Consider the following 25137-nt stretch of genomic DNA (forward strand, 5'->3'; position numbering starts at 1 on the left):
ACCATGATACTACATCCCATCATATGCAAAATTGGTCAAGTGTTAAGTTTCCCCACATGGTTGTTGACTGCCCCTGAACTCATAAGGCAACGCCTCTCTAAAATATGCCTCAATGACGTAGGCCCATCATTCTCGCGAGGATTACCCATTTTGGGGGCCCAGCACCCAACTGAAATGGACAAATCACAACATTTACGAAGTCTGCCATGTGTTGCATTATGAGCTTTGGAGTAAGTTTCAACAAATTGCTTCATGCATATTTTAATAGGTGCATTCTATACTCCATTCCAATTGGTCCATTCATCGTTATGTAAATCATGTTATACGTCACTTCCAGGTGGAATCGAGCGCCATTTTGTCAAGAACGTTGCGGTTCTGAAGTGAATTATGATAAAAGATAAGAAATTAGAGGAAAAAAATCATTGTGGTTTGACTGCCTAAGAGCGAGACAGCGGGAAGTTGGAAAACGGGCTAAGGTTAGTCGGGGTGAGGGATTTGGCGCGCAATGTTTTGAGTGGGAATGAAGAGCTCCCTCTTTCAGCTCTGTTTGGTAGTGAGGGGCTGAGGTAGCGGTGTTGGTCTCTTTTCGTGTTTTCCACAACCCCTCCCCTTTTCCCCAGTCCCAATCCAACAAGAGGCATGCACATCCATCCCCTTTGACTGAACTTTGCATTTACTTTTATTTTCCTCGTAGCTACTTTTTTTTTTACCCTTTCCCTCTGTTTTGTATTGCTGTGTCTTCTACATAAATATCCTCCAACAGGTGAGGGATTCACTGCAGCCCAATGACTGGCTGGCTACTCCTGGTGCAGGACTACCTGGACTGCACTCCCTCCCTCTTCCCATAGATGATGCCTTCAACTTGTTCATAAGCGCAAACTTGGACCATTTGATATGACGTTCTGCAAAGGTGAGGGAAGGGGCATATAAGGGTTTCCCTCGCAAACAAAACTATTGGTGTGAATTGTATTTGTGCAAGGATGATTCAGTACTTTTCGTTAGTTTGTGTCAGAATATTGCCTTGCGCCTTTTTGGAGTAACTTTCATAAGTACTCAGCGTATTTAGATACTTGATTATTTTTCAGGATGTGGCAAAAATACAAAATATTTAATAAAGTATGGAACAAATAGGCACACACCACGACTTTTTCTGTAGTTGCTTTATTCTATCTGATTTTCTTTTTGTGTACTTTTGCAGCACTTTGTAAAGTGCACGGGTGTAATGAGTTTAAATTTTATGTGCAGTGATGGTGAAATATTGCACTGAATGTTTGCGATGTACACTTCACGTGAGGGCTAACTTTTTTGCTTGATCAAGATTTTGGAATATCTTTTTATACAAGCTGTCTGCAACTGTCGAGAATTCTTCTAAACATAGTTCATCGCTCAACGAGCGAGCCAAGTTGGTTGCAAGTGTCAAATACTTTTGCTTAACCCCATCCCATCCCATGGGTTAATGGAGTATTATAACGAACTAGACAATTATTGATACCTGGATCAACTTGATTTTGGCTAGTTTGAAGTACTTAAGATGTGGAATGCTCTTTTTTTTTAAGTACAGCACTATTTCTAAACTAATCTAATTTCATCTGATTAGCTACCAGACTGGAAGAAAATAATCACGTGATCAACTGGTATTCATTCTGTTTGACAGGGCTTTCAGCAAATGCCAGAGAAGACAGCCGCGTGGGCGGGATTTGGCTTGGTTCTGTGTTAACCACGTGATTGTTTCCGTGGTAACCAGCTCTTTGAGTTCTGAATGGTGTGATTGGCCTGTGGAAACAAGGTGATTGGAGAGTTGATCTGTCATTGGTTAGTAAGTGCTGCACTTTATTGGTTGTTCATAATCACGTGGCCACCAAATCACTTCACAAAGACAGTGACCTCAGCAATTGTTCAATACTTCCATGGGGTCTAGAATAATCTAGTTGGCTCAACTGGTTGATGCTCTACTGGTGTCGTCTTCATGTCTTTTCTCTTCTCCCACTTTATGGTTTCCACTTAAATTTTCATTGCTTCCTTCATGTTGTGGGCATTTCCATTTTCTGACAGTTTCACTTTATTAGTAATTGCCTTATTTGTAAGACAGAATTTGGACTCTGTCAAGTGAATGTATCTTTACAACTACCCTATTGTACCCTCTTGTAGTTTGAGTTCACTTCTCGGTATGCCTTTGAGGAAAACAAACTCCAATCTTTTCAGTATTCCTGATAATTACAACCCCTCAGTTTTGATGTCATCATTGTATGTTTATTTGTCTCTTTCAATGTTGATCCAAATATGGATTGGGATGTCATACCATTTCCTCAACTGAGACATGTAAGCAAGCTTGCACTGAAATGAGGGAAAATATGCTGCAGTGCACAGAACGTACTACAAATAACTGCTTAAATCCCAAGCATTGTACAACCAATGCATTCCAAATGTGTATACCAAGCTCATTGGATACTATGGAAGTAAGACTGACTTATCCTTTCTTAAAGCTCAGGAGCTATTGATCTTCTCCAAGAACTCATCTAACTTTAAAATAACTACTAGTTATCCAAAGGCTGTTCATTCAACTACATTTTTTTTTAAGAAATAATTTCTCGAATATGAAGGTTGTCTTGAAGGTAGTGGAGGATGTCTTTGAAGTGCTCCAGTGCATTGGTGTAGGAATACAATGCTATTTGAGAGGGAGTTCTCGGATTCTGACAATAGGGGAGGAACAGTGATATTCTGCCATGTCAGAATGGTGGGAGGAAAGCTTAAATAATTACAAACCCAATTACACCCCTAGCGCAGAGAGAATTAATGATCTCTTTCTCCCCCCCCCCCCCCCCCCCCCCCCCCCCCCCCCCATCCTCCTGTCTGGTAACAGGACCAACTCATTATACCCAGTACTGCTGGAAATACAAGTCAGCTTTTTTCCTCCTGCCAAACCCACTCAGTGCAGTTTTCCTTGACTGCTCTTAAAATATATCAATACAAATCAAGATGCCTCTTGGTCATAATATTTTGCTGACAAAGCATATTCCAATGAGTGGCTGTTATTTTTTAGTATTGGACTTTCAAATTGAAACCTGTAATGAATTTTGGCTTCCTCACATTTTTTTTTTCAATAATATTTCAACTTTTGTTGTCTGAACGTGGGCTGAAAAATTGACCAGTAGGAATCTTCCTGCACTGTTGCATCACTGTGATTTCCATTCTGCAGTATTTGTGACTGTCCTGGATATCAGTGATTCTCTACAACTTTATTAAATATTGATATTGCTGTGATGGAAACTATCCACACTACTCTTGTGGTTTTGACACCTTTGCATCAAATAATTTTTTCTCCTCTTGGCAACATTATCTTCCTCAAGCATTTTAGTTTGTACTTTGTCTCTTGTCATCTTTTTCGACTGCCTCACTTCCTAGTCCTACAATTTCTTTCAACTCTCCTTACTGTATTGATGATCATCTTTCTCTCAACACCTCTTATCTTGCTCTCTGATTTCACTGCATCCAGTTCCTCACTTAAATTTAGACATCATCTCTCCTACTCAGATTTATGTCCAACTTCAGACCTTGCTACCTTGTGTGACTTATCTATTCCAACAGCCTTGTCTGTGAGTGAGACAATCTGAGTATGACTTTGCATACCTCACCACCGAAACCCCCCTCAACATGGTTTTCTTCTGTACCTGTTGTATAGTGTGGGGCAGGGAGGAGGAGTGAAGTAGTAATCTTTTTCTCAAGCTCTCAGCTAACAGCACTTAACTTTCAAGCATCTAACCTTTGGTACTCCATTCCATAAGATGTGACTGCAGCTGTTGATTTTGTTCAGTCATTTCTGCTGTTTGTTTTGCCCTTGTAGCTAGTGAAACGTTATCCCATCTTGGTCATTTCACCTGTATCTTTGTGTAGTCAAGTTCAGTGTTGATGATTTATTGCTAAATCAAGTATGCTTAATAATTAGACCTACATTGGTCATACCAAACACGATTGGGCCTCAGTGCCCTCTGCCAATGTTGCTCCCTACACTTGGATCATAAGCAAAGATCACACTGCGTTTTTCCATTACATACTGACTTTAACTACTTATTGAATTTTTTTGTTTTTAATCTATATTTTTCTAATCAACCTGATCAGAGATGTTATTACATACCTCCCAGAACAGGTGAGACTTTAACCTGTGCATCCCAGTTCAGAGGTAGAGACACTGTATCACAAGGGGCCCTGATTTTAAACTTAGTAATTGAGGAGAGGACAGGGATGTGGAGTTGATGGATTTCTTGTTAAGATTAAAATTACCTGTTCAACCACCTGCGTCAATTCCTTTTCTCACCCTTTCCACTTAGTAAATCAAGGCCTGCAGCACATGTCTACCTTTTTGGATTCCCACCTTGCCATATAACCCCTTAGGTCATTCTGTTTACTTCCTGCTGGGAATTTTTTTTTAAAATGACCTATTTAAACTATTCAAGTTTTTGTTGGTGATCTCATTCAATGTTAACAGGTATACTTATTAAAATACTAATATATTTCTTTCAGCTCTGTAGTTCAGATTATATTCAAAGATTTAAAAAAGGGCAATGGAAAAGGAACAACTGTACCAACATCTTGTATAAAATGCTCAAACATTACTAATGTTTCTTCAAGTCACTTCATGGTGGCATCTTTCTAAGCTGCTTTGTGTCAACTGCAGTATATTAATGGCAGCATGAATACATGTCTGTTTAGCTGTTTATTTTACACCACTACCTTTTGCTCCCTTGACTTAATTTCCACTGAACAGTTGATTATTCAACTTTCCAATTAATATTGTAAATATTCTTTCCCTTCCAAAATCATCGCCCTTGTAGGAAATTCCACCCTACACCTTGTCCTTGTAAGTTCCTTTCCAGTTTCCAGCCTCTTTTTGCTCAGGCCTTGACTGTCATTGCCTCCTATCTCCTTGCCCTTCTTTCTTTTAATTCTATGTATGAATCTTTCCCATCAGTAGTCTGCTTGTTTTAGATAACTAGCATGAGTCAAAACATGTATTATATCTTCTATGCCCCATCTTTTCCAATAATGCTCATCTGTGATCCAGCTCACTTTTTTTTTCTTGCCCTATGCTAATACCATCTGTTCTTGGCTGTCTCTTCCTTATCCAAATGTTGTCTCTTTGTGATACTATACAAAGACATGGAGGTAGGTTCTATATATAAACTGTCAACCAGCACCCCTCCCTTGATCGATTATAGTTAGGTATGATTTAGCCTTTCAAGTGTGTCTTTTGCATTTGTGGTTTTTAAAGGATAAAATAAATCAATATATTTAAAGGTTATAGCATTTTTATAGCTGGCAAAATGCTACAGGGGAGAGGTACCAAATGTACCTTTATTATTAGGTCAAAATTTACAAAAGCTTACTCAGGCTGATGAAACTAAGAAAAAGCTTTTTGACTTTAGGAGAGATTTGTATTCTGTTTAAGTCATAATTTCACTTTGTTTCATTTTAACTTAACCAATGTAAGGGTGAGGTAAGGACCTCGTATTATTGCTTGACTGTTAATCTAGAAATTGGGTAATGTTCTAGGGTCAGGCTTGAGTCTCAGCGTGGAGTTTGAATTCATTTAATATCTGGAATTATAAGTTTGATAACCATGTTGATTTATTGGAAGAACTAATCTGGTTCACTCATGTCCATCGGGCCAGCAAAGTGCTGTTTTTATCTACAGACTCTAGCCCCACTGCAAGGACTCTCAACTGCCCTTCAGATGTATCATGACCTTTAAAGTCTCAAAAGAAATGAAGCAGAGCAGACCACCTAGTGTCACTCTAGGCATCAGAAATAACAGTGGCAAAAACAGCTCTGAACCTGCAAAGTCCCCCTTACTTACATGTGTGTGTTAGTGTCAAAATTGGGTGAGCAGTTTCACGGGCAATGTCCCAGGCACTACTATCATCTATGGATATATTTCTTCTATTAGACAAGACCAGTAGAGGTGGTGATGCTGGTATGCAGTCAGGAGAAAGCTGCTTTGGAAGACCTCTACATTTGGAAACCATGCAGTGTCAGGGCGTCAGGTCAAAAATGGGTAAGCAAACCGCAATGTTGAGGAAGCACTGACGATGGTAAAGGGACAGAATATACTCTGGGGTGGAGGATTTCAATATCCACCACAGTGGCTCGGCAGCCGCACGACTGGTCAAGTCTTAAACAACGTTGCTGTTGAAGTGGGTCTGGGGCAAGTGGGGAGGAAACCAACAGGAGGAAGAAACATAGTTGATATGCTCTTCACCAGTCTGCCAGCTGCAGATGTGCTTTTCCATGTCAGTAGTAGTAAGAGTGGCCACTACCCTCTCCTTGTGGAAAGGAAGTCCTACCTTCATGTTGAGAATACCCTCCATAGTGCCACACAGCACAATCACTGTGCTAAATGGGACATACTTCAAACAGATTGAGCAACTAAAGACTGGGCATCCATGAAGTGTTGTGGGCATCAGAATCCTGCTCTAATTCAATCTGCAACCACATGGCATGGCATATTCCCTCCACTCTACCATTACCATCAAGCCAGGAGATCAGCCCTGTTTCAGAGAAGAGTGCAGGAGGGCATACTAGGAATAGCTCCAGGACTACCCTAACATGGGGTATTAACTTTGGTAAAGTTTCATAACAAGGCTACTTGCACACAAGACATTAGCAGTAAATGATCAAAAGAAACCAGTGGTTTTACAATCGGTGGATCAGATCTAAGATCCACAGTCCTATTACATCCAGTGGTGAACAATTAAACAACTCGCCAGAGGAGGAGCTTCCAATAAGATTACCAACAATGTAGGAACCCAGCACCTCCGTGCAAAAGGCTAAAGCATTTGCAACAATCTTCAACCAGAAGTGGAGAGTGACCAATCCATCTTAAACTCCTCCACTAGGTCCCTAGCACCACAGATGCCAGTCTTCAGTCTATCAGATTAATTCCATGTGATAACAAGAAATAGTTGGAGGTGCTGAATACTATAAATGTTATAGGCCCTGGGTACTGAATTCTTATGCTCCAGAGCTTGATATACTCTTAACCAATGTTGCAGTGCAGCTATAGTTTAGGTTCTCGACTCTTTTTACCTCCTTGTTCAAACATGGGCAAAAGAGCTGAAATCCAGAGCAACACCTCTGGACATCAAGGCCACATTTGACTGGGTGTGGCATCAGAAACCTGAGCAAAACTGGAGACAAGAATTGGGAAGAAAATCATCTGCTGTTTGGAGTAATACCTGGCCTGGCACAGGAAGATGGTTGTGATAGTTGAAGATTAGTCCTCTAAGCTCCCACACATTTCTTCAGGAATTCGTCAGGGTAGTATCTCTGCCCAACTATCTTCAATTGCTACAGTAGTCAATGTTCAGCACCGTTTGCAACTCAGATACTGAAGCAGTCCATTTCAAATGTGACAATATCCAGGTTGGTGCTGAAAAATAACAAGTAATATTCATGCTGCTCAAATGCCAGGCAATGACCTCTCTAGTAAGAGACAATTTAACCACTGCTCTTTTTACATTCCGTGGCAATGTCATCACTGGACCGCCAGTATTCACATCCTGGGAGTTACCATTTGACTAGAAATTGACATGGATTAGCTATATGAATACTGTCTACAAGAACAGGGCCAGTGAGTAAGTCACCACCTGATTCTTCAAGCCTGTCCACAAGGCACAAGTCAGGAGTGTGATGGAATTCCCCCTCCCCCTCCCCCTCCCCATGTTGCCTTGAGTGCAACTCCAACAATGTGCAGTACTTAAGCTTGATGCTCTCCAGGACCAAGCAGGCTGCATGATTGATACCAAATCGAGAAGCATTACTCACTCTGCCACCAATACTCAGTAGCAGCAGTGTATACCATCTCCAAGATGGACTGTAGAAATTCACCAAAGATCCTTAGACAGCACCTTCCAAACATATAACCATTTCCATCGAGAAGGATGAGCAGCTGATTCATGGGAATGCCATCGCCTGTAAGTTCCTCTCCAAACCACTTACCATCCTGACTTGGAAATATGTTGTCTTTTCTGTATTGTTAGGTCAAAATCCCTTAACACTCTTTTTCTCTAACAGCAGTTTGGATCCACTTGCAGAACATAGAATGCTATGCTTATTATCATCACCACCGCTACCTTCTCAAGGGTAACCACAGATGGGCAATGAATGCTGGCTAAAGTGATGCTCACATCCCACGAATGACTTCTTTTCTTGAAGTTGAATCAAAATAAGGATCCATTTTGCTGGATCCCAGTTTTGGAATGGATTATCACTGGATTAGTTCTTCACCAATTGGAGCCACAGGTTTTCTGACACCAAAGCTCAGTCTGATACTTTTGAAGATTAATTGGTTACTATTGAGGTGAGAATCCTACAGAGGAATTTCAAGACAGAAGCAATGCTTTCGGGTGGAATCTACATTCTAAAATGGAACTCTGATCATAAGAGATTCAGAAGGCAATGATTAAGCTGACATTTAATGTTCATTCTGGAGTTTCGCTTTCCCTTGATTATTTAGGAACTATTCATGCAGCTCTTTTCCTTCGGTGAGTACCACTGAAAGTGGTTTGACTGTGAAAGCAGTAACCTCTGGATGAAATGGTTTTTTTTTTCCTCTTGTCATAATTGACAGTTACACACTTAGTCAGAATTAATAAAGCCATTATGCTAGTGCTCATGCTTTTTTCAGAGGTGTGTATACTAAAGCTGTATTATTACCACTACTGCTGAACTGTTGCATAGTTCAGTTGTACAATAAACTTATTACAATATAGTGTATTGTAATGGTGCCTAAGCTTTCCTTTGGCTTGTATCAACTCTTGGTGACACTGAAAAGATTAGAGGAAATGGAGGCAGTGGTAAGAATAGCATGGCAAGGCTGTTGGTAGATTAGATTCCCCACAGTGTGGAAACAGGCTATTTGGCCCAACAAGTCCACACTGATCCTTCAAAGAGCAGTCCACCCAGACCCATTTCCCTCTGACTAATGCACCAAACACTATGGGCAATTTAGTATGGCCAATCTTTGGATTGTGAGAGGATGTGCAAACTCCACACAAACAATCGCCCGAGGCTGGAATTGAACCCGGGTCCCTGACACGTGAGGCTACAGTGCTAACCACTGAGCCACTATGCCACCCACTTTCAAGTTTGGGTATTTGTGTACCAGGAATCAATGACGGATGGTAAGCATGCAAGGTTGCAAGTTAGAAAATAGTTTGTCAAAACCATGCATCCTAAGTTTGAGAGGTGCAAAACAGGAAGGAAGCCAGGTTTGAGCTTTGGAACAGGCATATCTGAAAGTGACAATTTTGGCATGGGTTTCAGCAGTAGATGGACTGTGTAGGGCATGTGATGTTACAGGGGTACAAATAGGCAATTTTGATGTTAGGTCATCTATGATATTCTAAGATGAGCTCAAAGCCAAATAATATGCTTGAGATGGAATCTGGCTAGTTCAACTAAGGATAGTAGACACAATCAGAACTATTACAGCCTTTGACTTATGTCTGTGTTGGTACATTAAATGAGCATCTCGTCTAATGGCATTCTCCTGCCTTCATTCTGTGTAACCCTTCTGGAAGCGGAAGTTGTGCAGCAATAAGATTTTTGTGTGTGCGGATAGCAGAATTAGATTAGATTACTTAGTGTGGAAACAGGCCCTTCGGCCCAACAAGTCCACACCGCCCCTCCGAAGCGCAACCCACCCATGCCCCTACATTTACCCCTTACCTAACACTACGGGCAATTTAGCATGACCAATTCACCTGACCCGCACATCTTTGGACTGTGGGAGGAAACTGGAGCACCCGGAGGAAACCCACGCAGACACGGGGAGAACGTGCAAACTCCACGCAGTCAGTCGCCTGAGGCGGGAATTGAACCCGGGTCTCTGGCGCTGTGAGGCAGCAGTGCTAACCACTGTGCCACCGTGCCGCCCACTAAGGGAGTACAGATGATTGTTCTCTATACAGCAGGAGTCTGAGGAAGATATGGGGCTGAGACTGAGATTGTCTGTCTGTCACCATTGATATATAAATCCATGAAAGCAAGGATCTAAACACTGGGAGCTACAATAGAAAACTCCCACAGCATGACCAATATCCATTAACCATTGCTCTGTTTTCGTCACTTGGCTAATTTTGTACTATATTGCTACTTTCTTTATTCCATGAGCTCTAAATTTACTCATAAGTATGCTGTAAAATACTGCATCAGATCTTTTGGAAGTCCTTGTACACCACATCAACAGCATTATCCTCATTAATGCTTCATTAACTTACCAGTGCCTTGTTGAGGTAGTTAAACAAAATTTTCCCGTACAACAAAATCTGTTGACTTGTTAACCCGTTTGTCCGTGTGATTTTATTCAAAGTTATTGTTTCCAGAAAAATTTCCCAACCCTTAAAATTGTATTAGTTTACACTAACCTGGGTTATCTCTTGTCTGAGTAGAGGCATGAAGTTTGCAATTTTGCAGTCCTCTGGCAACACCCTGAATCTAAGGCTAATTTTAGTTCTCCCTTCTCACTTTATTCTTCTTTTCATCTGGTGCCTTTGCCTTGTCAAATTTACCAATTTCAAACTTTTTAGTAATTTTAATTTTCCTGTCACCATTGCCTAGTGGCATCTGTAGTAAAGGAAAATTCAAAGTCAGTGCTTTGTTTGAAATTGGTCCTCTGCCGCCACCACCTTATTTCCTACGTGACATCTGTCGTAAGCACACTTTTTTTTTCTGTTTTTCTTAACTTCTATCTCTCTTGTCATCCAGGGAGCTTTTGAATTTTTTGCTCTACCTTTCCCTTTCAAGGCAATATTGTTTTTGTGCAGTCAAGCCATCTTTTTCCGATCTTGATCTCAAGAGCCAGGTCTAGCAGTGCCTAATGTCTCATTAGATTGAAAATGTACTGCTATCAAAAGAAATGTTCCTGAACACACTTGTGTTTTGCAGCCCGGCCCCACCCCACCCCCCCCCCCATACTATTTACTATCCCTGTCTAAATTAATTAGAGCTACGTAATTATATTGAAGGTCCACATTGTAACTTATCTAGAATTTTTGCATCTCTTCAATTTTGCAGATTTCTTCCTCTGCTTTCTTCTCATTTAGTTGATGGCAGTAGACTACTCAAACAATGTAATTATACTTTTGTTTTTGTTTCTTAGCTCCAACCAATTTCACTCTGTCCTTTGATTTCTTTGAGGCAGCTTCTTACTGGACCACTGCAATGCTCACCTTGACCATTACTTTCACCCCTCTCTTTTTTTGTCTTTCTCAACTTTTCCTGAACACTGCAGGATTATTTAAAACTTAACTGAAGAAGGGTCACATGCCTCTGCTTTCTGTCCAGAGAACATGCCAGACTTGAGTTTCTCGAGCAGTTTGATTGTGTTCCAGATCTTCGACAGCCATAATTCTTTTATTTAGCTCATGAAAAGGCAGACTAGGTGTTTGGTCTAGGTTAGAGCTACAGCATCACCTTTTCATAGGCAAGTAGAAAGTGCAGATTGTATATCTCTAAATCAGGGTTACTGATACACTTTTGTGTATTCACAGAATGTTCACAGTAGCCCTGATCTGTAATGACTTTGACGTTCCCTATTAACTAACTTGTCAACTTTAGAAGTATCTAGAAGTACTTTGTATAAGTTTTCTTTGATATCCTAGTTTTCTCAGCCTGTAAAGTTTAATTGTAAACCTTTCTGCTAGCAGTAGCAAAACACCCCACAACGAACTCCGTTCCAGCGCAGACCATCCGGCCTATACAGTTCCTATCCTTACTATTGAATTACCTTTTCACTATGACCTTTCTAGTAGTCTTGTGCAACCTCTACAGCTGAGCCACCTGTGATGCCATGAACTTGGTTTAACTGGGTACCGCAGTCAGAACCATCTCTTGTCAGTGTACAAACTCTAACGCTAGTTGGGGACTGGGATGCACTCTGAGGTCTCTGTCCTACCAAAGCTGTTGCATTTTCACTGTTTGGCAGTCACCCATTCCCTTCTCCCTGTTTTCTGTTGAGCTAGGGAGTGACTATGTCAATAAACCCACTTGGGTTTCAGCCTCACTGCAGTGATACCACCTGCTGCTCATGTCCTGGAATGTGGAGGTGAAGCTCATTACACTTGCTGCACAACTTGTTATTGCATGTGTCCTGGAGTTTCCAAGTTGCACAGGGCATGCATTCTCAAGGTTGGTACAGCCCTGCCATTTCTTTTTTGTTAACCTTTTACTACTGCTAAAATGACTCGCCAATACTAATAAACCTTGCAACTGTTAATAGAATCTTATTACTGATATATCTGATTAATACTTAATGTAATTTACTAGTCACAATAATATTGAGGCAGTCCTTTCCCTATGTGCACCAAATTCCCACAAGAACTAATTTCAGTACGAGATTCTGCCTGCCATTCAGGCATGGTCTCCTAACCAGATGTCCCTTACTGATGGGGAGAGGAATGGAATTGGCTAGCGATTAGTATTGGATTAATAAATACTGAATCCAGTTATCTATGAAATTCTGGCTAATCTGGCAATGCTGGTTTTGGAGGGTTTGAGAGATTATGTTGAGGTAGAGTTAAGTGTCCTCTGTCTTGAATTTATATACTTGTAAATTTAAATTTGAGTGAATGATGTAGTGCTTCATGGATGCCTCTGTTTGGGGAGCTTTACTTTTTTTAATTGACACAGATAAGCTGGCTCAGATGTCCTGTTGTTTGATATCAGCAACTTTAAATAGGATGTTAGAGTCTGATTGCAGGGTAAGGTTAATAATGTGGAAGTGGTATTGCAGGATATTCGCTGCCAGGATGAGTGAACCCAGTTAAAGAAACCATCAAATTGAACAATGAAAGGGAAGTTTTGGAGGATGCAGTGGTTTATTGTTGAAGTCTAATGCATCATAATCACAATGCATTTGTGGCCTTAATTGATGCCATTTCATTGCTGTGGAAACACATTTAGAGAGTTTGAAACATGGCGTTGCTGGAAAAATGTGCAATAATTTAAGGCTAAAACACATTCATAGACTTTGAGGCAGAGCAATTTGCCAGCTTTACAATTTACAACTATGGCAGAGTTGAGTGTTCCTACAGCATGTGGACTGCAGTGGTTCAAGAAGGTAGCTCACCACCACCTTCTCAAGGACAACTAGGGACAGGCAATAAGTGCTGGCCAACCAGTGAAACCCACGACCGCACAAGTGAAAAGGTGTTTGAGGGGTTCGCATGAAATTAGTTTGACTACTGTCTCGTCTTTATTAATCTCTTGTTACCTCTTCAATTCTCTGTTCCTTATGAGTAGTTTAGGTTGTCTCTTGGTTACTGTTCAGCTTGTAAAATTGGTTGAGGTATAATAGTTCAGTGTAGAATTTACACGTTTTGTAGGTTTCAACTAAACTTGAGTGAACAATGAAATGTTGCACATTGACTTGGAAGGGAATTTTTTTTTAAAGCAGTTTTGGAAAGCATTTTTGAGCCATTTATATATCTTCCCATCAGGCGACTGAAGCTCCAGGATTGAGTGAGCACTTTGATCTGACCTAGGCTGGTCACTATTTAACCGCCTGCAACAACTTGCAGTTACTCATCAATGTCAGGAGCTACTTTCTACTCATAAAATATATTGCTGCTCTTCATTTAACTACGTCCCAACATAGTGTAGTAGGACTAGAAGATGTGCAACACTTTGAAATGCTTTGTTTCTGTAGTTGTTTTAAAATCACCCTTTTTTCTGTTTCATAATCTGCTTGAAACTACTCCTGCAAAGTGACACATCATGTATGCTTTGTCTGTCTTGCGCCATTCTTAGACATTTACTGTTGCTTGTCTGCAAACGCTTTGCCATCTATTGTTCAAGTACACAAAGGTTGATTCCTTCCTCCCTTCCTTCCTACTTCCGCTGTGCTCCACTTTCTCTTTGCAAAGAGATTTGTGTAGTTTTTCAGCTCTGATCAAATGTCCAAAATATTAGCGTTTTTTGTTTCCTGAGTGCCACAATTTTTAGTGGTTCTTTTTCAAGAGCCTAAAGTATCATCTTCATTTATGACCGTAAGACGACGACAATCTTTAGCATCCACATTTCAAAGATATATCTGTTTTCTTCCCTTTATTTCCCAGCTCTCTAAGCTATATGGAAAACTTGATTACAGTAGCGTGAGTTCGTTCTTATAAACTTGGGCATTCTTATGGCATTCTTCATAAAACTTGCTTTTGCTGTCTTTATCCTTCTACCTTTTGCCAATTTGTCAGTTTGTCCTATATAGACAAATATTTCCTTGTTCTATTTTTAACATAATCCATTTTCAATCTTTCTTCTCGTTTCTTTTAAGTTTGAATATGAATTGGGTATGAACATCAAAAAGACAGAATGGTGGTTAAAGGAATACGTTAGAGACCAGAGTGAAAATTGAAGTGGATAGTCACTCTTGAACCAGTAGATAAGTTTGTCTCTTTGGAAAAAATAGTAGCAGAAGAATGTAAATGTGATCCAGAAGTTACTGGAAGAATGTGACCCTCCATTCCCAAATTGTCAGTACCATTTTATTCGGCTAACTGTTGGCATAAAGCTTCTATCTTCTAGAAGTTTTTGTTTTATGTCACTGAGGATTTTGATTTATTTTTCTTTAACATTTGCCTGTGACCGTTTTGCTTTTCTATACAGCTAAAAACATCGTGCTAAATGTGTTCTCATAATATGAATTTAGTTTAAAAAGAATCAGAACAAACATTCTTTAATCTGATAAATCTGATGAAGTTAGATTGATAAATACTTGATGTCACAAGGAATTAAGGGCTACAGGGAGAATGCGGGTAAGTGGAGTTGAAATGCCCATCAGCCATGATTAAATGGCGGAGTGGACTCGATGGGCCGAATGGCCTTACTTCCACTCCTGTCTTTTGGTTAATGACCTTTCTTGGTTTGGTCATACTTCAAAAGTGTAAACATTCTAATTGCTGACACTACCAGCAAGTTAACCACAGGTATTATTCCCATCTTCATTGAATGCTTTTACATTTTGGACAAGGTGAGGAAGCAGTAGTTGGAGAAGAATAGTTGTATGTGGTCAGTGGCCACTCTGGTTAACTTTGGACAGAGCTATGGGTGATGGTGACACATTTAATGGTGAGAGTAAGAGGTACTGAAGTAATGGGTAGGAGAATATAAAGGTGACATTTAAAATGCTTTATTCATGGAATTGAGCTTTGCTGTAAGGCCAACCTTTGCTCTTTGTTGCCTGTGAACATGCTTTTTGAGAGTGCACCCACTTTATGATCCCAGCTGATAGTAATGTTTGATAAATCAGATCCGAGGGTGAGACCTGGTTTCATAGTTTGTTTTTATTTTTACTTACAATGTAGGTCAGTCACTGAACAATGTCGTCATTTTGTCCTCTGCTTAATAATATAAGCTTATTATAGAGAGGGACCATTTTAAAGCAATCTTATTGTGAATATCAAAGTAAATGTCAATGTATTTTACTCTCACAACAATCTTACAGCACTGAAACTTCAGTGAAGGGTCATTTCTGTATTTGCACTAAAGATCCTTGTTCAGTTGGCATGGTCATTGTTAGAAATGTTCTGTGCATTCACACAATTTTTTTTAGTTGACATATTTTCTTGAGACCCTCAACTGCTGACTTCAATCACTTACTAATTAACATGTGCTACTTACACTTGTATCTTTAAGAGTCTAGTAGAATGGCTTCCTCACCGTTCAATAGGCTTCTGCGAATGGGACTTTTGACTTGCTGATTTCTAAGCCACACCGGACTTTACTTTTACAATCAAGACTGCTTAGACATAGTTAATATCAGCACCTCTGCTGTTAGTGATCTCTCCTCTATCCGAGTCTACACACTGGTGTGACTGCTTCTGCATAACTGCTCAATGTGGAAAGAGGCCATTTAGCATTGAGTCTGCACTGACCCTCTGAAAGCCATCCTACACAGACTCAATGCCCTACCCTATCCTCATAACCTTGCATTTACCATGGCAATCCACATATAGCCTTTACTTCCCTTACAAACCGCTTAGTGTGGCCAGTTCACCTAATCTGCCCATCTTTGGACTGTGGGAGGAAACGAGAGCACCTAAAGGAAACACATGCAGACACGCATGAACCACACAGTTACCTAAGGGTGGAATTGAATCCAGGTACCTGGCTGCTATGAGTAAGCAGTGCTAACCACTGAGCCACTATTTCTTTTCACCATTTTTGTTTTGGCAAAGGCACTGAGCTATTCACTTAAAGATCTTATTTAAGATGCACATAAACAAAGCAGGAATCTTGATGCCATTCTTGAAACAAATCTATCATTTCAACTTAGCTGTATGTTGGTCTTCCACCTTGAAAACTTGGGTTTTAATCAATGAAAACTTTGAGCCTTCGTCACATTGAGGCCGAGAGAAAAATGAAAATGCATTTTCATTTTTCAATTGCAATTTCTTCCTTTTTATTCTACTTGTACAGATTTCACTCTGACAATAACAACATTACCATGAAAGGTTTTTGTGCAGTTTATGATCATAAACTGCACAAGTTAATTTTGATCATAACCTTTGTTTTCTTCGCACTTTTTCTTGATAAAAGTATTTGCTGTGTTATTGTTTCTTCCTGCTATGTGATTTTTAAATTGTCGTTTTGACATTGAACTTTCATGAAACAATCTCAGATTTTTATTATGAAACCTTACTAAGTGCATTTGTAGATTATGGTCAGTATAAATAAGTCTTTGCAAAGTTGTTAGATATGTAGACTTCAGTATTGTAAAACCAGTGTCAAACTCAGTCTCTGACACACATTCACCTTTTGTGAAAAGTAATTGGTTGTCAGTCCCCCTGTGCTTCTGTTATAACACTGCACGAGAACAGTCTTTGACATCAACAGCCAATTTATGGGACTTCGTATTATTCATTGCTGCTAAAATCAGTGCACCAGGGTGTACAGCTTTGTCTGTCAAAGGCATTCTGACATTCATTTTACCCATTTAAGTTTTTCTTAATTTGAAAGACTTGTCAAAAGAGCCACTACAGTGCTGAAATTCTGAACAAATTCAGATAAAACTAACTTGTGCAGGGATGTAAACCAAGCCCTTTTCTTCCCATTTTGTCTTCAGCATGAGAAACTTCACAGTTTGCTCTTCTACTTCAGTGTGTGCAATCTGGCCTTGTTCAGTGTAATCCAAATAGATTACTTCTGCTTTGGAATTTTATTTTTAGCCAGGTTTATAATGAAATAGTACAAAGAGTCAATCAGGAGAAAGTGAGGACTGCAGATGCTGGAGATCAGAGCTTAAAAATGTGTTGCTGGAAATGTGTTGTACTATCAGACCATTTATGATACCTTGAGTGAAAGTAATTCCAGCTAATCTTCATAGATAAGTCAGTCCTATAGTGAAATCCAGCTTGACAGTTACGTTTTTGTTTTGTTACTTTTGTTTATAATGGTTAGTCACTGAACATATTCACAAAAGTCTACCAGTATACTTTTAACAAAGGAACTTTATGCACAAAAAATGAACTGTTACGGCAAACAAGGACCATTTGAAACCATTTTGATGCAATTTGTCAGAAATCAAGATTGTAAACTTTATTTCCACAACAAACTCCGTCTCAGGCTCCCAAGTCTCAGTGAAGACTCATCACTTTTCACTGTGCTAACTGCCCTTGTTCAGCTGGCATGGTTTTAATTGGTTTCTGTGCATTCACTCAATGTTATTTTCTTTAATGTCTCTTCCTGAGCCCTTTTAAATAGGTTGCTGACTCAGCTCTGAGAGTTTCCATGCATTCTTTTTAAACTGCTATCTTTTAATAACCTTGTCAGGAATCTTTTTGTATCTGACATCTCAACAGCCGTCTGCTTCTACTAACTTTTAAATCTTCAGAAGTTATTTTCAGTCAAGGCTACCTGGAGACTTAATTGTGCTTCTGCAGTTATGGATCATTTCAGTCTGATTGAATCAGAGCGCTTATTTTCTAATACACTGCGCTGTTCACCTCCAGGCTTTAAAGACCTCATTTAACGTGCGTGTAAACTGACATGGTGGCCGAGTAGTAGTATTGCTGGACTGTTAATCCAAATGCCCAGATAATGCTCTGGGAATCTGGATTCAAATCCTGCCATGGCAGATGGTGGAATTTTAATTCAATATAAAACAAAATCTGGAATTTAAGAGTCTAATGATGACCATGAATCAATTGTCAATTGTTGGAAAAACCCATCTGGTTCACTATCCTTTAGGGAAGGAAACTGTCATCCTTACCTGGTCTGGCCAGCATGTAACTCCAGACTCTCAGCAATGTGTTTAACTCTTATCTTAGCCACTCCCTGGGTAATTAGGAATGGGCAATAAATGCTGGGCCTAGCCAGTGACTACACCTTCCCATGAATGAATAAAGAAAAAAATTAACTGAATCTCCAGACACTCTTGATGTGCAGAACATACTAAAGTGGTAACTAAAGTCTGTCTTCCCCTGCTTAACACAATAAAAATTACTATTTAGGCTTGAAGCTTTATGTTCCACCTTTTTATAGTTCAAATACTCAAACAAGAATAGTTTCATCAGGTCACCGTTGTTAAGTTCTAGGATTTTGACAGTAGTTTTACATTTTGATTTTGCATGTAGTGGAGGCTAATTCACTTCAGGCTTTTAAAGGGAAATTTGATAAGTACCTGAAGTTAAATTTGCAGGGCTGCAGGTAGAGTAGTAGAAATAGACTGGTGTGTTCTTGCAGAGGACCACTATGGATAGTCCATGTGCCCTAAACATTCTGCATTAATCTAACTCAGGATGGTGTGTATCTTAGAGGGTAACTTATTGTTTTTCCCCGTCAGACATTCTAATTCAGAGGCTAGAGGCTGCAGATTGGGAAGATGATTTCAAAGCCTTGGCAAGATGCTGCATTGACTCTTGTAGATTCTAATGTTGCAGTCATTTTGCAATAATGGTGGAGGAATTGAATGTTTAAAGTGGTAAATGTGACATTGAAAATGCATGCTTTTTCTTGTGAAGTTGGAGTTGCACTCATTCATGCAAGTGGTGAGTATGCCATTGGGGCTTTGTGCTGGTAATGCTGTTTAATGTCATTGAGGTGATTAGGATTTATAATGATTCCAAAAGATCTTTGTGATATCAGTAATTTGATAACCTCAGGTTGTGATTTTCCTTTTGTTATCATGCCCCAGCTTTCTAGAAGTTGGAACTTAAGAATTGTGTTCTAGAAGCCAAAGGATGAACAAAATGTTGGTGAGAAAAGAAAATGAGGAGCTAGTGAAATAATAACCGATTGCAAGAGCTTTTCCTACAAGTGTATGTAAAAGGAGAGGAGATAAAGTAATACTATCTTTTCCTGCCATGTAAGACTGACTTTAACTTTGTGAAACAGCCAGTAAAGGAGTGAGGAAGCCATATAAGAGAGAACCTGTAGATGAGAGAGACTTGCAATGTCTGACAAATAAGTAGTGCTAGGGATAATCAACTATTATATTTGAGTCCAATAATTTTGTGCGCATCAGTGTGAAAGATGTCAACGTTGGTGAACGAATCACTTCTGGTAAGTTTTCTGTATAGAGTACGCTTGTGGTATTACATGCGCAAAGAGTGTTTGTCATTGGGCTTAATGCACATTGTGTCAATCTGAGAAGTCTGTCCTACTGTAGCAGTGCAATGGCTTTTAAAAGTAATTTCCAGCTGCGCTATTGAGTGAAATTACTAATGTGAAAATTGCTGTATACCAGCATCGATAAATGCCTAAGCCGCGCACTAATTCATTTATGCCAAAGCAACAGATGGGTGAGGTTAGTAAAGGTGCTGTTATCCTGTTGACCAGGCCTCATTTGGGGCTAACCATTTCAGATGTGCAAAAGTCTCTGGTTTTCACCCAGTGCTGACCTTTTATTTCCTTGTTTATTAAGTCAAGGTAAAAATGTATCAACTTCCTGTAACCAAGCTGGAAACTATCAGAAAATCCAGAAAGAAGGTGAAAAGGATCCTGTCTGATATTGGTCTGGAATACTGTAAAGAACTATTGGAGGTATGTAATTGGGATACCTGTAGAAAATAAAATTATCCCTCTGTACAGCTAGCAAGTAAATTTCTAATTTTAATTGAATTATGCAAATTTAAAATTTGGAATTTTATATTTTTCCATAATTTATCATGTGTATTCTAACCATTTTTCAGCCTTGGATCTCATTCACTGAAGAACAAGGGATTTAAAAGCTCTTTGTGATATCAGCAATTTGATAACCTCAGGTTGTGATTTTACTTTTGTGTTATCATGCCCCAGCTTTCTAGAAGTTGGTAATATAGGGATTTAAATCCCTATTTTTAGCATGTACTAGTTTATTAGTATTCCTCTGCATGAAGTATTTGTAAAATCCTAGCTTTATCAAATAACGGTCATATGTACTGTATATCCAGCAAAGTCTGGGACCTGAATATTAAAGAGCATGTGCTATTTTGGAAGGATGGGGAGCGAAGACAAGTAGAAACAAAAACAGAAATAGCTTGAAATATTCAGCAGGCCTTGTAGCATCTCTGGAGAGAAAGTAGAGTTAATGTTTCACATCTGGTGACCTTCAGAGTTGATTGTGGTTGGGAAATGGTTGGTATATATGCTGAATATGGGGTGGAGGGGTGGAAAAAGTGGTAGGAGCAATGAAAGGTGGAAATGGAACAGAGAACAACAGTTGGAGAGACAAAGAAATGGGTAAAGGTCAGTCTGGGAGCATCCCTAACCAGCTGCTAATTTGGAGCTTCAGTTGCTGACAGTGGTTTGGTGGTTGTCGCAGCAGCCTATGTCATGACAAGCTGAAAAATGGGGTGCTGGAAAAGCGCAGCAGTTCAGGCAGCATCCAAGGAGCAGGAGATTCGACGTTCCGGGCATAAGCCCTTCTCCCGGAATCCCCTTCTTCCTGAAGAAGGGCTTATGCCCGAAACTTCGATTCTCCTGCTCCTTGGATGCTGCTTGACCTGTGCTTTTCCAGCAACACCTTTTTCAGCTCTGATCTCCAGCATTTGCAGTCCTCACTTTCTCCTATGTCATGACAAGGTCTGGTGTGAGAGTTGGAGGAAGGACATGGGACCAGGTATTCGAGCCCTAAAATTATTGAACTCTATAATGACTCGGGATGCTCAGCAGCTATTTACTAATCAAAAATGTTGAGCCAATCTGGGTGAATTTTTCTTTTTTTTTTCAACCAGTTTCACTCTACCAAACCTGACCCCAAGCCTTTTACTACTGTTGGGTGGATGATTGCATTTGTTTAGGGTATTTTTGTGGGTTGACGTAGAGTTCCTCTATTCAGGATATGTCCTGAGTGTGGCTATGCCTCCACGCAAGTGGTGTTCCCCAAGCTCAGTCAGGTTGGTGAGAGCGTCCACATCCATTCCTACAACGCAAATGTTCAACATGTGATAAAACCAAATCGTGCTTGTTTGAAGTCTAGTTGGGCTTCAGCTGATAAGTGCTTTTACATGGTTACATCATCAATCCTACTGTCATTGCCCCTGAAATAATGCCAGAGGCTGGTATCCTGTCACCAAGTTACCCTTTATTTATACATGGAGGCCTTAATGTTGAGCGAGCTTCCAATGCCAGCTCTCAGAATGAGCAGGATGCCTGACACTCCATTTTTATCTGTGTCAGCTTGGATTCCTTGTTTGGGGCTGTTAATTCAGTCCAGTCAGAGAGCTCCTATTCTGAGATCCAACTGGCTAACCTCATTACAATGGCTAATGAGATGAATATGTCATTTGTGATCAAGGGCATTAAAGATTGAAAGGAAAATGTGCATTTTGGTGGTGGATCTGGCATGTCAGATCAGATTGAATGTAAAAATGAAATCAAATAATGACTTAAACAGAAGGGAAAATGAGTGAGAGGAATCTAGCTACAAAACAGTGAGATTTTCTATCGATACTTGAGAAAATAAGACTTTGGAGTAAAGAAATGGTGAAAGCATACAAAATACATCCTAGAAATACATCCTGCTATTGTCTAAATAGTGATTCAGGAGGTGAAACAAATAAAGGGACTTAAAACTGGCTTCATCCTAGAGTCAGAAAACATGTGGTTGATAAGATTCTAAATGTTTATGATTTTGCGGTATTCTGTAGATTCTGGCAAATCCCATCAGATTGGAAAATAAAACATGGGACTCTTCTATTCAAGAAAGGAAAGAGACAATTTAAAAAAAACTGCAGGCCAGTTAGCCTAATGTCTGTCACAGGAAAGATACCAGAGCTTATTAAGGAGTTTAAAGTAGTGAACTAAAATATCTTTTTGTAATCAGGCAGAGTCAACATGGTTTTGAGAAGGCGAAATTGTGTTTTGACTCATTTTTTATTTGAGTTTGAGAAAGTAATAAACATGGATAAAGCAGAAGTTATAGGTATGATGTCGTTGGATTGCCGGAAGCTATTTGACAAGGTTGCCCATCAAAAATGACTAGACAAGAGCTCTGGGTGTAGGTTTAACTTAGCTGAAAATGGGTTGCTGGAAAAGCGCAGCAGGTCAGGCAGCATCCAAGGAGCAGGAAAATCGACGTTTCGGGCATGAGCCCTTCAGGAATGAGGAAAGTGTGTCCAGCAGGCTAAGATAAAAAGGTAGGGAGGAGGGACTTTGGGGGAGGGGTGTGGAAATGTGATGGGTGGAAGGAGGTAAAGGTGAGGGTGATAGGCTGGAGTGGGGGTGGGGGTGGAGAGGTCAGGAAGAAGATTGCAGGTTAGGAAGGTGGTGCTGAGTTTGAGGGATTTGACTGAGACAAGGTGGGGGGAGGGGAAATGAGGAAACTGGAGAAATCTGAGTTCATCCCTTATGGTTGGAGGGTTCCTAGGCGGAAGATGAGGCGTTCTTCCTCCAACCGTCGTGTTGCTATGGTCTGGCGATGGAGTCCAAGGACCTGCATGTCCTTGGTGGAGTGGGAGGGGGAGTTGAAGTGTAGAGCCACGGGATGGTTGGGTTGGTTGGTCCGGGTGTCCCAGAGGTGCTCTCTGAAACGTTCTGCAAGTAGGCGGCCTGTCTCCCCAATATAGAGGAGGCCACATCAGGTGCAGCGGATGCAATAGATGATGTGTGTGGAGGTGCAGGTGAATTTGTGGCGGATATGGAAGTATCCCTTGGGGCCTTGGAGGGAAGTAAGGGGGGAGGTGTCGGCGCAAGTTTTGCATTTCTTGCGGTTGCAGGGGAAGGTGCCGGGAGTGGAGGTTGGGTTGGTGGGGGGGGGTGTGGACCTGACTAGGGAGTCACGGAGGGAGTGGTCTTTTCGGAACGCTGATAGGGGAGGGAAATATATTCCTGGTGGTGGGGTGCGTTTGGAGGTGGCGGAAATGACGGCGGATGATATACTGTATATGGAGATTGGTGGGGTGGTAGGTGAGGACCAGTGGGGTTCTGTCCTGGTGGTGGTTGGAGGGGCGGGGCACAAGGGCAGAGGAGCGGGAAGTGGAGGAGATGCGGTGGAGGGCATCGTCGATCACGTTTGGGGGGAAATTGCGGTCTTTTGAAGAAGGACGCCATCTGGGTTGTACAGTATTGGAACTGGTCCTCCTGGGAGCAGATGCGGCGGAGACTAAGGAATTGGGGATATAGGATGGTGTTTTTACAGGGGGCAGGTGGGCGGAGGTATAGTCTAGGTAGCTGTGGGAGTCGGTCGGTTTATAGTAAATGTCCATGTTGAGTCGGTCGCCCGAGATAGAAATGGAAAGGTCTAGGAAGGGAAGGGAGGAGTCTGAGACGGTCCAGGTAAATTTGAGGTCGGGGTGGAAGGTGTTAGTAAAGTGGATGAACTGTTCAATCTCCTCGTGGGAGCACAATGTGGGGGGTGGTGCCAGTGTAGTTGCGGAAGGTGGACTGTTCCACATATCCTACGAAGAGACAGGCATAGCTGGGGCCCATGCGGCTGCCCATGGCTACTCCTTTGGTTTGGAGGAAGTGGGAGGATTGGAAAGCGAAGTTTTTGAGGGTGAGGACCAGTTCAGTCAGTCGAAGGAGGGTGTCAGTGGAAGGGTACTGGTTGTAAGGGGGATAGGAAAGGAAGAAGCGGAGGGCTTTGAGTCCTTCGTGATGGGGGATGGAGGTGTACAGGGACTGGATGTCCATGGTGAAGATAAGGCGTTGGGGACCGGGAAAGCGAAAATCATGGAGGAGGTGGAGGGCGTGGGTGGTGTCTCGAACGTAGGTGGGGAGTTCTTGGACTAAGGGGGACAGGACCGTGTCGAGGTATGCAGAGATGAGTTCGGTGGGGCAGGAGCAGGCTGAGACAACGGGTCGGCCGGGGCAGTCAGGTTTGTGAATTTTGGACAGGAGGTAGAAACGGGCGGTGCGGGGTTGTGGGACTGAGGTTGGAGGCGGTGGATGGGAGATAGGTTTAACTTAACCTAGATAAAGCTTTGGTTATCTGGGAGGAAACAGGGAGAAGTGGGTAGTTTTCAGATTTGCAAAGTGTAACCAGTGGAGTGCCATGGGATCAGTGCTGGGTCCTCAACTGCATTCAGTCTATATTAATGAAGGAACCAATGTATAGTTGCTAAATTGTCAATGACAAAGATGTTTAAATGGAAGCGTAATATGCGAATAGTGCGCAATTTATTTATAACCCTTTGCAGACTCCTTATCTAAGTGAGCATAAATCTCCAGTTAGGTTATGTTGTGGGGGAAATGTGAACTTGTCCACTCTGGCAGGTAGAATAGAAAATAAACTTATTCACATAGAGAGATTACAGAAGTATACGAAATAAGGTAGGTGAGCTCGCAGCGTGGGTTGGTACCTGGGACTTCGATGTTGTGGCTATTACGTAGACATGGGTAGAACAGGGACAGGATTGGCTGTTGCAGGTTCCAGGGTTTAAATGTTTTAGTAGGGTCAGAGGTGGGGGTAAAAGAGGGGAAGGTGTGGCATTGCTTGTCAAAGATAGTATTACAGCTGTGGAAAGGACGATGGATGAAGACTCGCCATCTGAGGTAGTTTGGGCTGAGGTTAGGAATAGGAAAGGTGAGCTCACCCTGTTAGGAGTTTTTTACAGGCCTCCTAATAGTCCTAGAAACGTAGAAGAAAGGATTGCGAGGATGATTCAAGAGAAGAGTGAAAGTAATAGGGTGGTTGTTAAGGGGGATTTTAACTTTCCTGATATTGAT

The 25137-nt window shown here is 41.0% G+C and overlaps 1 protein-coding gene across 7 annotated transcripts in view; it reads left to right on the top strand.

Annotated features, from left to right (window-relative positions):
- The first annotated feature begins 343 nt into the window (after positions 1-343).
- LOC122564354 (activity-dependent neuroprotector homeobox protein 2-like) overlaps positions 344-25137 on the top strand; it is a 42193-nt gene continuing 17399 nt past the window's right edge. Inside the window, exons 1-4 of one of the 7 annotated variants that reach the window (XM_043719102.2) lie at positions 354-476; positions 1655-1786; positions 8068-8537; positions 19913-20031. In XM_043719102.2, coding sequence (XP_043575037.2) covers positions 8519-8537; positions 19913-20031 — 138 coding nt within the window. In that variant the 5' untranslated portion in view covers positions 354-476; positions 1655-1786; positions 8068-8518. Of the gene's footprint in view, positions 477-1654; positions 1813-8067; positions 8538-19912; positions 20032-20233; positions 20253-25137 lie in introns of those variants that run through there. The other 6 variants (XM_043719107.2, XM_043719106.2, XM_043719104.2 and 3 more) reach the window with 6 other exon arrangements.

The sequence above is a fragment of the Chiloscyllium plagiosum genome, unplaced genomic scaffold (genome assembly GCF_037043375.1).
Source record: "Chiloscyllium plagiosum isolate Xiang-an unplaced genomic scaffold, Cpla_swu_hap1 HiC_scaffold_34, whole genome shotgun sequence".
Lineage (NCBI taxonomy): Eukaryota > Metazoa > Chordata > Chondrichthyes > Orectolobiformes > Hemiscylliidae > Chiloscyllium > Chiloscyllium plagiosum.